Source organism: Asterias rubens, chromosome 2, assembly GCF_902459465.1.
Source record: "Asterias rubens chromosome 2, eAstRub1.3, whole genome shotgun sequence".
NCBI classification, from domain to species: domain Eukaryota; kingdom Metazoa; phylum Echinodermata; class Asteroidea; order Forcipulatida; family Asteriidae; genus Asterias; species Asterias rubens.
This window is the reverse complement of record NC_047063.1, coordinates 20952516-20969891: the sequence shown is the minus strand read 5'-3', so window position 1 is coordinate 20969891 and position 17376 is coordinate 20952516. Positions and strand designations below refer to the sequence as shown.

The 17376-nt window shown below is 37.8% G+C and overlaps 1 protein-coding gene across 6 annotated transcripts in view; it reads left to right on the top strand.

Moving 5' to 3' along the window:
* LOC117307367 (voltage-dependent calcium channel subunit alpha-2/delta-2-like) overlaps window positions 1-17376 on the top strand; it is an 84768-nt gene that overhangs the window by 18457 nt on the left and 48935 nt on the right. For 4 of the 6 annotated variants that reach the window (XM_033792105.1, XM_033792104.1, XM_033792100.1 and 1 more), the window contains exons 8-18: window positions 214-264; window positions 1100-1199; window positions 2152-2220; window positions 4580-4669; window positions 5155-5289; window positions 6320-6401; window positions 7003-7052; window positions 7401-7484; window positions 8379-8435; window positions 11034-11054; window positions 15992-16066. In XM_033792105.1, the coding sequence (XP_033647996.1) occupies window positions 214-264; window positions 1100-1199; window positions 2152-2220; window positions 4580-4669; window positions 5155-5289; window positions 6320-6401; window positions 7003-7052; window positions 7401-7484; window positions 8379-8435; window positions 11034-11054; window positions 15992-16066 (814 nt within the window). The remainder of the gene's footprint in view (window positions 1-213; window positions 265-1099; window positions 1200-2151; window positions 2221-4579; window positions 4670-5154; window positions 5290-6319; window positions 6402-7002; window positions 7053-7400; window positions 7485-8378; window positions 8436-11033; window positions 11055-15991; window positions 16067-17376) is intronic. The other 2 variants (XM_033792106.1, XM_033792103.1) reach the window with 1 other exon arrangement.

Sequence of the window (17376 nt, the reverse complement as noted above, 5' to 3'; positions counted from 1 at the left end):
TTGTGGTCAGCAGATAAATTTTTGTTCAATTCATCCCCAAAAAAATTCAAGTGATGATTTAAAAACTGTTTTTGTAATCAGCACTTGCAGCAGCCTCCATTATTGCCGCATAAATTCCAAGTCAACAAAACAAATAAGGAATTCCCCCCTCCCCCAAATTGTCACGCAGGGACATATATTTTAAAGGAATTTTGAAATGCCGTTAATCGACAGGTACATCCAGGCAGCCAGCTCTCCAAAGAACGTCATGATCCTTGTAGACACGTAAGTTATTACGTCGTAGTAAAAAACAAACAATATTTGTCAACGATTTTTTTGTATTTACCTAGTTTGAGCAGCTTCTTTGTGTAGAAACAGATCCAGGTTTTTTTTCCCCTCGGGTTTCTAGTTCAGAATTGCTGTGAAATGAAAAGATTAAGGTGTTAGATATCGGTCAAGACATATAAATGTTCAATGTAACAACTCACTATTTTACAACTTCTCAATGGTCATAATGGTATAAAATGTTCATCAGGCCTCTGATAGGTGGGTTTTTTTCCCCGGAACTTTGGGAATAGAATGTAAGTCACAACGAACAGCCCGACTTAAAAAAAAAAAAAAAAAGTTCTCATGAAATGCAGAGGGATTTTTTGTTCTCTTTTGAGAAAATATTGAATGCCTCTACACTGTACAGTGAATTGGCCAAACCTTTGTCAAATGCATTGCTGAAAAGGTCACAAATCTTTATGGGGGCGTTATAAAAACGATGCAAAAATCACTTTCGATCTTGGCTGTGCTCCGTGGTCATAATGGGTTGATGTGGCTGGCAGCCAAAGGCGCCCTTGCATGCCTGCTTCTCGAACACATTGTAGCCGCACCCTTCGCAATTCAGCTCTTAGCTGTGAGTAAGGATGACTAGCCCCCCAAATTAATGCTTTGGCAGCCCTTTGATCTCTCGTTACTCTTGTGTACAACAAAAGGAGGAAGTTTTGGTATTTTGTTATTACATAATAGCTAGAAAAGGATTATTATTAGCATGAGTTCAAGTAACCTTTGTCCCTCTTTGTGAGAGGGAAGCGATTTTCGTTTGACAACTGTTTCATGTGGTGTTTTGTTTTAGGAGTGGCAGTACGTACGGTATGACGTTAGAGATCACTAAGGTGTCTGTTTCCAAGGCATTGGATACACTTGGCAATGATGACTTTGTCAATGTGGCTTATGTAAGTACAATTTTTAAAAAGCATCTATAATTTTTAAAATTGTTGCTCATCTGCTAAAAGTGAAAACATGAAGTGGAAAACTTTAATTACAGTGATTTTGACACCTTGTTTGTTACAATCGGTCAAGTATTGTTGTCTCGGTATATGCTTACAGGTGAAAAGTGCCCATTTCCATTGTTGCAGTAACTCCTATAGACAAGAACAGCTTTTCAAAATTTCCGCTATTAGCTTCACGCTGAATCAGAGCTTCAAAATTAACCAGTTTTAAAATTATAAGTGCTTTTACAACAACTGCGTTACTTTTGTTGCTGTCTTTAGACATAAACTACATGTATATTGAGACAAAAGTTTGTTGTTTGTCTGTTATTATAGTAAAGGTTTGCTGTAACATCATGTAAAGATTATTTCTAAATGCAGAGATGCCAAGTCCAGAGGCCAGCTATGCGTGAGGTTTTTCAAAGCTCAACAAATAATATTGAACAAATAATATTGACTAGAATGGTTGAGCGACATATTGTACATAGACCTTTTCGCAAATACCGGGGCGCGCGCGTAAAGCTTGGAATTAGGTGCATTGTGGTCTTGCTGGTATCCAAATTTGATCCATATATATCCCACAATGCACCTCATTCAACAGTCTGCGCTTGCGCATTGGTATTTGCGATAAGGTCTATGTAGCCCTATGTTGGCATTTGAACAAAGATATTGACAAAATAGGGAGACCGCCAACATTTGGCTAGATATCTCAGTTAGTACATCCCTGGCCTGTGAATGTACGGTTCGCAGGTTCTAGTTCCGCTCTTGTCTTGTTTGGTTGATCTTATGACAACTGTTTTATGTTTAAACGATAGTCAAACTTGATAGATTGAAAGCATTTTTGTTTCTTAGTGTGAAAATGATCTACATGTATTCTTGGTTTCATCAAACCCTCTTCTCCTAATTTTGTTCACAGTTCAACTCCAGCGCATACTTTGTCAGCTGTTTTGAAACATTTAAGCAGGCCAATCTTCGTAACAAAAATGTAAGTACATGTACATGTAAGACACTCCACGGTGTTTTTTTTCTGCGAAAAGTACATAATATAGACCCTTTGATGGGTTTATGTACTTTTTCCTAACAAAAAACACAATGGCCACAGATTGACAATAAACTTTTACAGTTTGAAGGTTAAGAAAGTAGAAAGCTTCCCTTGAAATTTTATTTACTGAGGTGCTGTAGTTTTTGAGAAATGAGTAAAAGTAATAATTTTCATCTCAGTTTTAGCATGTAAAAACGTAACCAGTTATGCTATGGTTTTGGTAAAATATCATAACTGGTTAAGGGGGATTTTACATGCTAAAATAATTTTAGTCTCATGAGACCAACTTGATTTTGTGACTTTTTTTTACTCATTTCTCAAAAACTACCTTAGTTAGTAATATTCGAAAGGGAAGCTTTCCACTATCATTATCTTCAAACCCTGTAAGTTTAATGTAAATCTGTGGACATTTTGAAAAAGTACCCGAATCCTTTAAGTAACTTTACAAGCTGATGAATTGCAGGGTTAAAACAGCGTTGTAGCTGAGCCTTGTAGGGTATCAGACTGAAAGTACTGAAGGCCGAATCATGATCATTATTACAGGCCTCAAAATAACCCACGGGACCCACAGCAATTGCAGTGGTGCCCTGTGCCTTTGCTGTGGTGCCCATTGCAAAGTTCCAATACCCAAGCCTACATCCCTATGGACTGTAAAGGGGGTAACCCTGTTTCAGCCCTAGGAGTAGGTGGCAACGGCCTCTGGAATAAAATTTAAATAATTGTAGCCCACAGGCCTTGTGCTTACTGGCGACTTGCATAAAAAAAAAAGTAAAAGAAAATTACAATTACAATTAGGTGCGCCTAACAAGGATAAAAATTGCTTTGCCCCTTCAAGAGTGAAGTTCTAGACCTGCCCTTATATTTCTGGTAATGAAACCAAGGATGCCTAATGGTATTAAGTGAAGTTAATCACTGTGCCCCTTCTTGCTTTGCCCCTTCAAGAGTAAAGTTCTAGACCTGCCCTTATATTTCTGGTAATGAAACCAAGGATGCCTAATAGTATTAAGTGAAGTTAATCACTGTGCCCCTTCTTGCTTTGCCCCTTCAAGAGTAAAGTTCTAGACCTGCCCTTATATTTCTGGTAATGAAACCAAGGATGCCTAATAGTATTAAGTGAAGTTAATCACTGTGCCCCTTCTTGCTTTGCCCCTTCAAGAGTGAAGTTCTAGACCTGCCCTTATATTTCTGGTAATGAAACCAGGGATGCCTAATAGTATTAAGTGAAGTTAATCACTGTGCCCCTTCTTGCTTTGCCCCTTCAAGAGTAAAGTTCTAGACCTGCCCTTATATTTCTGGTAATGAAACCAAGGATGCCTAATAGTATTAAGTGAAGTTAATCACTGTGCCCCTTCTTGCTTTGCCCCTTCAAGAGTGAAGTTCTAGACCTGCCCTTATATTTCTGGTAATGAAACCAGGGATGCCTAATAGTATTAAGTATTAATCACTGTAGCTCCAAGGAAACCTGTGAACAAGGATACTTGCTATTTGAACCAGACACTACTGGGTTAACCTTACCATACCACCATAAGTGTTTTGGGTTCTTGCACTTGAACTTAAGGACAAAGCAGTTATGTGTCTTGCTCAAGGGCACAACTGCCACGGGACGCAAACCCACACTCTGCTGATCAGAAACGCCAGAAGTTCAGCTCGTTGCTCTTAAAGCCATTGGACCCTTTCGGTACATTCAAAAAAAAAAAAAAGTTCACAGATTTACAAATAACTTACAGGGTTTACAGAAGGTAGTGGTGAAATACTTCTCTTGAAATATTATTCCATGAAATGCTTTACTTTTTGAGAAAACAGTAAAACAATATCAATTCTCGTTAACGAGAATTACGGATTTATTTTAAACACATGTCATGACACGAAACGCGCGGATACAAGGGTGGGTTGTCCCGTTATTTTCTCCCGACTCAGATGACCGATTGAGCCTAAATTTTCACAGGTTTGTTATTTGATATAGAAGTTGTGATACACGAAGTGTGGGCCTTGGACAATACTGTTTACCGAAAGGGTCCAATGGCTTTAACCTCTCGGCGATGAGTCACCACATCGGAGTATGGGTTTGAATCCCGGTCATAACACTTGTGTTCCAGGAGGAAATGGGTGTACCTGACGTGAACAATTAAAAAGCTGTGTGTCCGTATGGCTGTCAGTGCTCTGCATGAGGAGTGAATGCCTAAGCCCAAATGGACAGTGATGTAGTGTATCACGCTTTGATACTTGGTTTAAAAATGCACAGAAAATCTTAGAAACAATTAGTCTCCTAACTAAAGAAATTGTTTCTTTCTTTCTTTCGCAGCTTCTCAAAGCAAAAGTCAAGGAGCTGCAGGCCTTTGGCGTAGCAGACTTCAAAGTTGGTCTAGAGAAGGCATTTCAGGCGTTCCAGAACGTAAGTGGCATTATTGGTCAAGTCACCTACCTGTAGTTTGATTTCGAGTCCCAAGTCTTGAGTCGCTTGGATTGAGCCCAATTCTAAAGTCGAATTGGACCAGTCCGAGTCATTGGTCACTTGTGCCGAGACTCCAGTCATTTCTTTAACTTAAAGAATATGATAGCTTGAATGTACAAGTATCTGTATTACCTGCTTTAAGGTAAGGGCACTGGACACCTTTGGTAATATGTGAGCCCTAGTGATAATTCTAACTTTTTTTGAAGACTTACAAATTAATAAGTATCTCATAAAGAAAAAAAGCTATGTAAATAAAATAGTAGAACTGTAAACTCATTTCTGTTACCTTTTCACTGAATCTTGACCAAATTGTATGACATTTTCACAGAGCTGTTTGGAGCTGTTTGGAGTGATTATTGAAAACTAAAATTTTAAACAAATTCTTTAAGTCCTTTTTTGGGTTTTCTTTTCTTACTGATGCTCAGTTCTCAAAGATCGAGGAAGGAGGGCGTGAGAATCAGAACCAAGGTGCGTCGTGTCATCAAGTCATCCTCATATTCACCGACGGAGGAGAGATGAACGAGGAGGAGACTTTCAAAAAATGGAACGATCCGGTGAAGGTACGGTTCTTACAGATAACTTGAAACAAATGAAACAAATATCAAAAAAAAAAAAAAAAATTATACATTATTAATACTAATACATAAAATACAAAATAAATAAAAAACTGAAATAAATATATATATTTTTTTAAACTTACCTCTCCCAAAAAGTCCCTTTTTTATTAAATATTTTCTTAAATTCCCCCCCCCAAAAAAAAAAAATAATAATAAATAAATTAAAGAAATAGTCATACTAATAAAAAATAAATAAATAAATAAATAACTGAAATAAATAAATCATCATAAAAAAAAATATTTAAAATTACCTCTCCCAAAAAAATTCTTTAGTTAAAATATTTCTTAAAGTCCCCCCCCCCCCTCAAAACGATTAACCAACTGAAAATCACCTCCAGGCCTTGAATTTCCCTCTTCAAGCGGAACAGCATCTTCCTTCTGGAAGGGGTACTTCTATGACGGAAATTCACATTTTTTTAATGGAACTTTGCAAAGGGCGCCACAGCATTAGCACCGGACACCCTGGCAGTTTTGATGTAATGAGTTAGTCTTTAAAGACACTGGACACCTTTAGTAACTGTCAAAGACCAGTATTCTCACTTGGTGCATCTCAACATATCAAATGCATAAAACAACAAACCTGTGAAAATTTGAACTCAATTGGTCGTCGAAGTTGCGAGAGAATAATGGAAGAAAAAAAACACCCTTTTCGCACAAGTTGTGTGCTTTGAGATGCTTTAATGCGGGACCTCAGCTGAGGTCTCAACTTCAATTAAAATATTTTTGTGAGAAAAAACTGTGTTACTTCCACGGGGAGCCGTTTCTCACAGTGTTTTATACTATCCATTGCTTGTGTACCAAGTAAGATTTTATGTTAACAACTATTTTGAGTAATAACCAATAGTGTCCACTGCCTTTAAGTGCTACTACATGTACAACCTTCTTTGTTATAGAAAACCATGATCAGGAGTTTGGATGATAGATTTAAAAATGCCTGATGAACATATACTTCATTTTTCTTCAATTTTCACAGACTCGTGTCTTTGTATTCAAAGTGGGAACTGATTCTTTGGTGCCACAGCACGGGGTCAGGCAAATGGCATGCAGCAACAAAGGTTTGTTACAGCCGTCATCAAACGGCAGCCATTTTCTTTCTCTTGCATCTCATCCTTTCAGTATAGTTTCGGTAATGTTTTGTACCTTCGTTCGTTCGTTTGTTCGTGCGTTCGTTCGATCGTTCAATCATTCATTCGTTCGTTCGTTCGATCGTTCGTTCATTCGTTCGTTCCTTCGTTCCTTCGTTCGCTGGTCTGTTTGTTTGTTTGTGTGGTCGCCATAAAATCATCTAGACTGGCAGGTCTGACGAGAGCCAATTAAAAGCATCATCATCAAGAATCGTCAAAACCAGCAGCAACGTTTGAGGTCTGAAGATTTTACAATTCTAGATTAGTCACTGTGGATCCACACATGCAGAGATAGTAGCACCCTTTTGAAATACTGATGCTGTGCTATAAGTATTGTATGTTTTTAGTGGTTGGTTTTAGTGGGAAACAGCTTCCATGCTGAGCTGTTTTTTACCCAGTAGAGGTTAGGCTCTACATGCTCGGGGACAAGGTTGTTTGTATCGCTACATTTGCGGGGAGAGTTTCATCCATTGAGAAAGAACGCTTTATATATGGTGGGATTATAATATGTAAACGTTTCTTGTCCTTTCAGGTTACTACAGTAATATTCAGTCGTTTGGTGCAGTGAGACTTACGACTTTGGTAAGATTTGTATCAAGTAGTCAATAAGACTGTGAGCGGCCAGGGTGTCATTTCTCTACAAAAAATGGTAAGGTGGTTCACTTGGATGTGATATTGGTAGGGATATCGCTACCAATATCACCCAAAAGAGGGCCTAACCATTTTTGTAGAGAAATCACCCGATCCCATGAGCCACTCCTGTAAAGACCTTGTAACCTTGTATACTGAAAGACTGGCCTTGTACTTTCCTGGCAGAAAAAATATCAAGTGACGGTCAAACTTTTTGTATTCCTTTTTTTACAGTGCCAAAAACATATACATGTTAAGAGGAAAGATGATTTCTAATATTGAGTCGTTTTACTTTTTCAGAATTATGTGCCTGTTTTGAGTCGTCCAATGGTCTTGAGTGGCAAGAAGCATTTCCAATGGTCGGATATCTACTTGGACGTCTTGGTAAGTCAACTCTTCATAGACTTTCAGTCAGTTCTGTTTGATGAATCATCATATCAAATAACTTTACCGAGACAAAGTCGAGGTAAATTATCAAGAACCAGGCCTCGGCGGGTTTAGACCACTAGTTGAAAACCACTGCAACACACTTTGATTCCCATTCATAAATACCTTTTCGGTCAAAAAACATCAATACTTTTTGGTCAAAAAGTAAAACAAATGCAAAAATTATAATTGTTCAATGATTTCTTTCAACACAACACCCCTCCACCTATGAAATGGTAAGGCCCTCGGGTAAACAGCTCCTTATAAGGGAATGCTGTGTGCGTCGCGCGTATCGCGTGATGTGGCACAACTGTCCCGGCTATTGCTCTCGACCAATGGGAATGAAGAAACGGTCTTATAAGCACAGTTGCAAGCTCGCGTGTCACGCCCATGTTCAACACTTTTTACTGGACATAACCAAAGATTTATACACACCTACATGATGCGCTATCTACCAATAGGAATAGAGAAACTGTCTGAGGTATTTATGAATAGATGTTAAATTTGCATTGGCTGATTGGGGATAGAAGTTTCATTTTGGTTTTACACATCGGTGTATAACGGTAAAATCAAAATCAATAGCTCATTTTTATTTCCTATGGGCGTTTGGTTATCATTAGAGCATGAAAAATGTGTAGTTTCAAAAGGATCAGAAATAGGTAACCAACCTAACTATTATGTAGTGTACATTTCATGCAACTGGCTCTCCGCGATTTACTAAAGAGAGTGTTTCTGTTGAATGAAATTAGACCCTATATTTTAGGCATGCACTAAGAGTTGATTGTATATTGAGATAGCCAGCTTAGCAGGTTCTTCATGCTAAGCAGAGTTATTTCCCTTATCTATCCACAGGGGTTAGGGATGATGACAACACTTACTCAACCTGTGTACAACAAGAGCGGAGAAAATGTAAGTTTTGATTGACATACTTATTTTGTGGAAACTATTCCTGATTTTATCTTTATGCCTTACAAACGATTTGGCTAGTTCAGGTTTTTTTTCCAATGGGAGGGATATTTTCCCCAATTGGAGGTTAACTCCCAATGGAGGTTTATTCCCCAATGGAGGCATATTCCCCAATGAAGGTTATTACCCACTGGAGGTATACATTATGTCCCCACAGGGATCTATACTTCCAACAGAGGATACTGCAAAGGGAGGTTTTCGCTTTGCCATGCTAAATTAAAATTTTCTTAATTTTAGTTTTTCATCTTCGTGTTATTTTGCTTTTTTTCCCCTAGTTACACGTATTTGTTGGATGCATTACATGTATCTATCTTTCTTGTATTATCCTTCAACTTTGTTGTTTTTTTATTTTTTGATAAGTTACTTTCTAAAAATCAATCATGCTTAAACTGTCTATCAGTCAATTGCAACGCAGAGTTCGTATCACATGATTTATCCATTGGTCCAATCAGAGCTTGATTATTATTTTTAAACCAAAACATAGTGTAAATGGTTAAGGTTTTTAATAAAACATTCAAAAGTGAAATTTATGATAGATTTTTGAATCGTTAAATCCTGCTTGCCACTCCCCACATGTCCGCTATTGGACATTATGGTTTTTCAAAGATTATAAATATATGTCAAATCATTTTTGTTTTTGTGAAGCTGTGTTTTTTGCTCGATTACAACTTTATTACACCTGAGATTTTTCTTCAATTCCGTATTTTAAAAGATTTGTGAGTACATTTATTTAAAGGAGTTGAATTTCAGGAAAGTTTGGCTACAAGTTAAATAAAAAAAAAGCTTGAACCTTTATCAGGCTTCTTGTTTTTATCCCGTCTAATGGCACATCCTTATCATAGAAAGCCATATGCAAAAACAAAAACATATGGCCACAGCTTGTTACAATCTTAACTAAACTATTCAGAATCAGTTTTGAATTTGCTGGAAATAAAGCAACCTATCATGTGTGATATTTCATTTAAAAATAGAAAGTTTTCAAAAAATGTTGAATTTGGTCAGAACATCCGTTGCTAAGATTGAATTTTGTGCTGACATTCGGTCTTCCATACCAACCAGCGCAGTTTGTTTATCAACAATGGAAAGGTCTATTACTGTGGCTGTTGTTTGCAAAGACAGCATTGAAGATTAATCATAGCCACTGCAAAAGCCAGCGATTCGATGTTCAAAGTTAGTTTGTTAAAATTAGCTTTGAAATAGGCTTAACAGTCTGGCCCCGTTGTGATAATATGAACATCAGTATTCATTGCTGATGATGTACATCAGGAACATGACAAAGATAGTGGCACAATGATAAAGGTTTAAAATGTTCAAGACAGTTTACAAAAAATCTATGTGTGCGTATTACTATTCTTAACAGTTTAGTTTTCCTTATTTGTTATCTTGATTGGTAACTCAATCAGTATGGCAACGTTTGTAAATTTTCAGTTTGTGTCATGAATCAGAATCTTGTACACGTTTTCCATGGTAAGAGTATTGGACCAGCTAAATCTGACAAGAAAACAAGGGCAAGGCCACTTTTCTTTAGACATTTCCATTAACAAAATATAGGGGTATTATATCAATGGGGCACTAAGGTCGAGACTTTAGCCCAATTGCATGGCCATGCTGCATACCATCAGGGATATTGGTGCTTACAGCATTTGTCATGGTTCTTAGCTTTCTTTGTGCAGAAGTTTAGTGCCAACTAAAAGTTACAGTGACAGTTACAGGCCTCGAGTCGCTCCTACAGCCAAGTGTAAAAAATGAGCCCTGACTTTACGGCCAAATTTTTACAAAGCTGCTTAAACAATTGTCTTTTTTATTGTTTGTACCCCATGAAAAACACCCCACAGGGATACATTTAGCTAAGTGCTAATTTCAACAGACCATCCACTGATAAAAAAAAACAAGAAGAAAAGAAGAGAAATAATGGTTATTAGACTATGCCTCACTCACTGAAAAGTGATGAGAGACATAACAATTAGCATCACACTGCAATTATAATTGCCGAAAAACAGGACATTACAAATGTACTTAAAGCCATTGGACACTTTCGGTAAACAGTATTGTCCAAGGCCCACACTTCGTGTATCACAACTTATATATAAAATAACAAACCTGTGAAAGTTTAGGCTCAATCGGTCATCGGAGTCGGGAGAAAATAATGGGAAAACCCACCCTTGTTTCGCCGTGTCATGACACGTGTTTAAAATAAATCCGCAATTCTCGATATCGAGAATTGATATTGTTTTAATGTTTTCTCAAAAAGTAAGCATTTCATGGAATAATATTTCAAGAGAAGTCTTTCACCATTACCTTCTGTAAACCCTGTAAATTATTTGTAAATCTGTGAACTTTTAGTGTTTTTTCTGTACGGAAAGTGTCCAATGGCTTTTAAGTAACTTAAAGTGTGACGTGTTCGTCCAAACTCTTACCATGGGGCCGTTCCTGTTTACTTTTATGATTGCTTTTTTTAATTTTTTATTTTGTTTTCATTTCGGAGTTTATAATTGTCTGCAACTTATTTACTTTCTGCATGTGATTTATGACTTCTTGAAGATCGCTAACTCCAGCAGACAGGTACAACACATTGTTTGAACCATCAACGAGTTGGTTTTTCCCAATCTTGCATTTCAAAACTGACTGCATGAGCATGTGTTTGAGTCTCAAAAAAGAAAAAATCACACACCAAAATTAATCAGAGATAAAATTTATTTGTTTTTGTCTTTGTTGTTTTGAGGGGACGAAAACTGTAACAATTACTAAGTTTGCCCCCAACTAAGTGAATGAGACATAAGTAGCTGCATGTTTGAACCCTTTTTTGACAGTTTGTCTATTGATACCCCCTGGTTGTGGTGATGTACTTTAGTCCAACCCCTAAAATTCAACCTGTTTTCCAAACAGATTCTGTTCTAACCTTCTCCTCTTTTGTCCAAGACATCTAAGAATTGTATTTTGTGTTCCTTTAAAACCTTCCTCTGTTGAGTTTTAGGTTTTGCAGCTTTGAACATTAAACATAGTTCGCAATCAATTTTGGAAACATAATGGTATATCAGCCTTTCATAATAATAAAAAAATATTCACGGCTGAGATATTTATGAACACTTTGACAATACATGTCACAAATGACAATTTGATGCGCACATTATAGACTAGGTATAAACACAAACCTTTATAAGCCACTTCGGAATGTCAGCGGCGCACGTCTGTTTAAACTGCTGACAACGGGGGTTTGTCTATCTCCCGTAACCTTTTGACAATACCCGCTGGTATTGTCAAAAGGTTATGGGAGATAGACAATATCCGTTGTCAGCAGTAACAGACATGCGCAGCTGACATTCCGAAGTGGCTTATTGTATTGAACTACACATGAGTAGGATTTGAAACTTTGCATAGTGGAAGTATAACCAAGAAAAGTTTGCGGTAACAACATGTCGATATCTCTTTTTGAGAAGTGTTGGTTCTGAAAACCACCGGTTCTTTTCACAACCAACAATACTCAAGAAGAGATATCCACAGGGTGTTCCTGCAAACCTCTACTTGAATTACATATACACATCTATTAACCTAGTTTTATTAGTTCAAAGCATGTTTGATCCAAGTGGTTGCAGCTTTGAAGGAATCACTGCCTTAGAATCAATCTTCTTTTTTTGTTGAAAACATTAAATACTTGGGTTGCGAGAGGTCAATTTCACCCTAACCACATGTAGCTTTTAAAGACGTCATAGGTTAAAGACACTGGATACTATTGGTAATTGTCAAAGACCAGTCTTCTCACTTGTTGTATCTCAACATATGCATAAAATAACAAACCTGTGAAACATTCAGCTTGATTGGTTGTCGGAGTTGCGAGATACATGTAACTATGAAAGAAAAAACACCCTTGTCACACGATGTTGTGTACTTTCAGATGCTTGATTTCGAGACCTAAAATTCTAAACTTGAGGTCTCAAAATCAAATTCATGGAAAAAATTACTTCGTTGTTGAAAACTACATTACTTCAGAGGGAGCCGTTTCTCACAATGTTTTATACCAGCAACCTCTCCCCATTACTCAATACCAAGAAAGGTTTTATGCTCGTCAATATTTTGAGTAATTACCAATAGTGTCCACTGCCTTTAAAGTGGCTGTGGTGTTATGACCAAAGCAGACCTGTGGCTGTACATGGAATTAATAGCTCTCACCGAGTTACTGCACAGGCACACGTCATTCCTCCAAATCATATCTATGGAAGGGGTGTCTCCAGTGCAATTAATGAGTGAGTTCATAGCTCCATGTACATGTACAGCCATACCTGTGAGGTCATGAGGACACAGTCCCTTTAAAGACTCCCCAAGTTATGAACAATTAGTTCCAAATGGGATCTAGAAAAGTGTAACTTCAATACGAAAAATGTGAGCAGTGACTAGAAATCCCATTGTGTTTGTCTGTGATGGGAGATGTTCATTGGACACTTGGTGGCAGCAGACTACATGTAACTGAGTCTTTGAGTCTCAGACATATACTATGAGCTCTCCTGCCACCTAGAGTCTTGAACGGTCTTAATGTGAATAGTTTTTGTAGGTATACTTTTTATATTTTATATTTTGTTGAGAAGCACGCTACCTTTCCGATAAAACTGTACTGACTTGAGTGTTAGGAACCTCCAGCACCTCACCCTCCCCCCTATACCAGCCCTGTCCATAACAAAAATCTTCCTTGATTTGGTATTTTCATGTTTAAGAAACAGTACAAGTTTCTTTTCACCCTCCGTCTGTTTGACTTTTCACACACTTTGTATGATGACTGGGCTATACTTAAAGCATGTACATGTTGTATGCAAGCCTTTTAAACCAAGACAATGGTCTATTTTGACGTGTTATTTTATAGTTCATTTTTAAACCTGCTTCAAAAACTGATTTTATAGATTGAACAACACTTGAGTATTTTCTTTGATACAAACACGGGAAGTGCTTCAACAGTCTTTCACTGGTCCCCCACTCAACTGCCCCTCAGGACTCACTACACGCCTTTCTGTACATTAGTCAAATCCTCATACCAACACTGTTTCCGAATGCAATTACAACATCCAACAAGTGTCTTCACGCGCACTGCTTTTGCAATTGCTTGATTCAAGCGTAGTGTGAATGTTTTGTTTTTTAAACTTAATTCTATCCTTTTCTGTCCCTTTTTTAGTCCACACCTTGACAATGCTTGAGCGGCCTTTTGTCACTAGTAATGGGCTGCTTACATACTAAAGAAAACAAACTAGCTCGCTTTGGAGGGTACAAAGTCTTATGCAACCCACAATGGCGGGCTGATTATAAACTGACATTCAAGTTTCTGTGTGTGTTGACAATGGTCATGTGAACAGGCCACGAATGATGCGACACTAGTGGATTACGTGTATTATATAGCACACGTAATGCATGTATCTACCAACAAGGTACTCAAGGCGCTTAGTATATACATGTACATTTTTAGAGAAAGACAGGTTATTGAAGTTATGGAATCTGAGACCCAATTATGTAGCACCTTATAAGGGTTTACAAGGTGCTACGGCGCATTCAGCAGCAGTTACATGTACCTTTCAACTGAAAATAATCCCAAATGGGTAACAGGAAAAAGATTTGTAATCCTGAAGCAAACCGGCTTGACCCACGCCACAATTCTGTAGGAAACTGTCCGCTTTAGGGAACTTTTTGAAACCTGGAGACAAGTTTAAAGGCACTGTACATGTTTGGTAATTGTCAAAGACCTGTGTTCTCACTTGGTGGATCCCATCATAAGCATAAAATAAGCCTATAATAGACTTCTAGCTTTTAATATTTTAGTGAGAAATTCTCTCTTTCTCAAAAACTACGTTACTTAAAGGGAGTCGTTTCCCACAATGTTTTATAATATCAACAGCTCTCCAATGCTCATAAGAAAGTCAGTTTTAAGTTAATATTTGTTTTGAGTAATTACCAAACGTGTACCTTCCCTTTAAGGAGGGTGGGGGCCCTAAAACATGTTGGCCTTCTTCAGTAAGTTAAAAAATGTTCACAGTTTTTTTTTGTATCAAAGACACCTAAGCACCAAAGCTTGAATTTCCCTGGTCTTCTGTTCACCTCTGGTTCACCCCCCATTAATGGATTACAGAGTTGTGTTCTAATAGTTGTGTGCTTTCTAGTTGACTCTCAAACGTTTGCGTTGTTTGCCCAAGCGAAAAAAGACTGTAGTACACGTACATGTATGATCCCCTTCAGAGAATGTTTTATTGCTTTAACAATATCCCATTCAATCTCTAACAAACTTAATGACGAGAAGACTTTTTACCAACCAAAAGGACCTTAGGGTATAAACGCAAAAAATTAATTAATGGCACGACGTTTCGACCCTAGCAGAGTCTTTCTTGAAACCTCTCAGAACTCTGCAAGAGTCGAAATGTCATGCCACCAGTATTTTATGCGAACTAAAAAATGATTGGGGCGCCTTAACTCACTCCACTATCCTAACAGATTTGTACCTTGCTCCCATCCTATCCTTGGTGTGTTGATGTAGTAGACCTTAATAATCTTGTGGGGCCATCTTGTTTTCTTTCCACGCTGAGCCAATCATCCTAAACTGAGGGCCAAAATAGTACAGTCCGTTTTTCTGATCAACAGGAAAAAAACTGTGATTTATGAAGACCATGTGACATTACTGGTCACTGCCGTCCAGTGGTTAGACTGCAGGACTTGCAATCACAAGGTTGTGGGTTCGATTCCTACCAAGCTAAAAATAACAGCTGGTTTCACAATGACTAGAATTAGCATTGTCATCTAGGAATACTGAAACACAATTTCTTGATGCGTGTTATTCATAATCATAGACGTTAAACCTTTGTTTGTACATGTACATGTATGAGAGAGTTTATTTTTTATTTATTTCATTTTATGTTACTTTTGATATAAAGAAAGGAGAGCACATCTCTCAGCTTTTTCAGCTTCTTATTTGTATCATTCTCAGGAATATGAAATGGCTGACTTTTATCCGGTGAAGAAAATCGGTCGCTAAGCAGTATTATTCTGTTTTTGTGCTTTCTGAAATTGGGCCCTAGTGCTTTTTAGGAAATAATACATGTACAAGTAGTAAGCACTGTAATTGTCACAAACTATAAAATGGCATGGTCCTCTTTTGTGAAACTGTAGTTAGCACTTTCAACATCACTGCTTACATGGGGAACCGGACACAAGATGGCCACAAGATGATATAGGTCTATCAGGAGCATGCATGGATGTTAAACCTGAATGCCAACGCCCATCCTATGCATCTTAAAGACAAGAATTTATTGAGAAAGTCAATGTTGTTTTGGGAAACTTATCAATGAAAATAATTTCTGTCCTGTTATTCATTTCTTTGATTTATCAATTTGGATGTTTTTTTTTTTAACTTTATGGAGGGAGGACCGTACAATTTTTTTTGAGAAACAGGAACACTTTATAAGTCAATTTTTACAAATTTTGCATTTTTAACTGGTAAAATCAAGTTATTTTTCCTTTTCGCCGTTTCTCAGAACCAGCAGATGGTGGCAGTTGTAGGTACAGATATTACTACGAAGAACATGGAGGACACTGTACCCCAGCGAAAGGTAAAGTACACATACATGTAACCTCCTACATCGGTCAGTGTCGTTCCTAATTTGTCAAAGTTTTGCGTCTTTAAACGTTTGTCTGTGAGTGTTCATTGTACATGTATGTCAGAGAGAGAGAGAAAGAGATCTGCTGTTGTTCAGGTATTTTTAGTAACAAAGAAAATCCCCAGGAGCAATCAAGCTTGCAGTGACCTGATTCACTGCTGTGCCCCTGTCTGTATGCAGACTGATAAACTACGCCACACTCCCTTAGGTAGCTTTCTATAATGTTTAATTTGGCATCCCCTATGTTACATGTGGCTCTGCTCATCACACTGCCAAATACTCAATTGCAACTTGGCAATTCCATAGATATACATGATATAGAACATAATACAATCTATCCGCTGCGCGTACATATGCAGGTTCTGGCATGGGGGCAGCCATTAGCCTATCTCCAACGTTCATCTACGTACCAGCACGTGAATTTTTAGCGCGTCCATGAAGAACCAGAAATATTTGTGTACGGCTTATGGTGCATATGTTTGCGCAACCGATCTAGTAGGTGATTCTTTTTCTTTGGGCAATTCATGCTTGGCACATTGATTAAAATGTGTACATGTAACTTAGATCCCGATTGGCGACTACAGCTACGGTTATGACTGTTGCTAATGGAGTTGGTAAGGGCATCCTATACTTCAATGTGTGTTGAAGCAGAAACCTACACATAGCCATAGCCATAGCTGTAGCTGCTACTTTCAGATATGGCCTCAGTCTCTGGCCTCAGTCTCAGTCTTGGTTAAAGGCAGTGGACACTATTGGTAATTGTCAAAGACCAGTCGTCTCACTCGGTGTACCTCAACATATGCATACAATAACAAACCTGTGGAAATTTGAGTTGTGAGATATGAATGAAATAAAAAACACCCTTGTCACACGAAGTTGTGTGCTTTCAGATGTTCGATTTCGGGACCTCAAATTCTAAATCTGAAGTCTCAAAATCAAGTTTCTTGTTTCTCGAAAACTACATGTTTCGCACAATGTTTTATACTATCAACAGCTCCCCATTACTCGTCACCAGCTAGGGTTTTATGCGAATAATTATTTTGAGTAACTACCAATAGTGTCCACTGCCTTTAAAGATGCTCCTTCGTTCTATCACCCCCTACATGTATATCCACCCCACTGTCGCATACAAACTGGTTTGTGGGTGACAGTGATGTGTGTGTGTTAGCGCCCTCTGTTGGCAATGTATTACAAGACATAGGAATGTCCAGCTCCAACGGATAGATTGTGTCAGACTTTAGTTTTTTTTTGAGAAAGTGGTT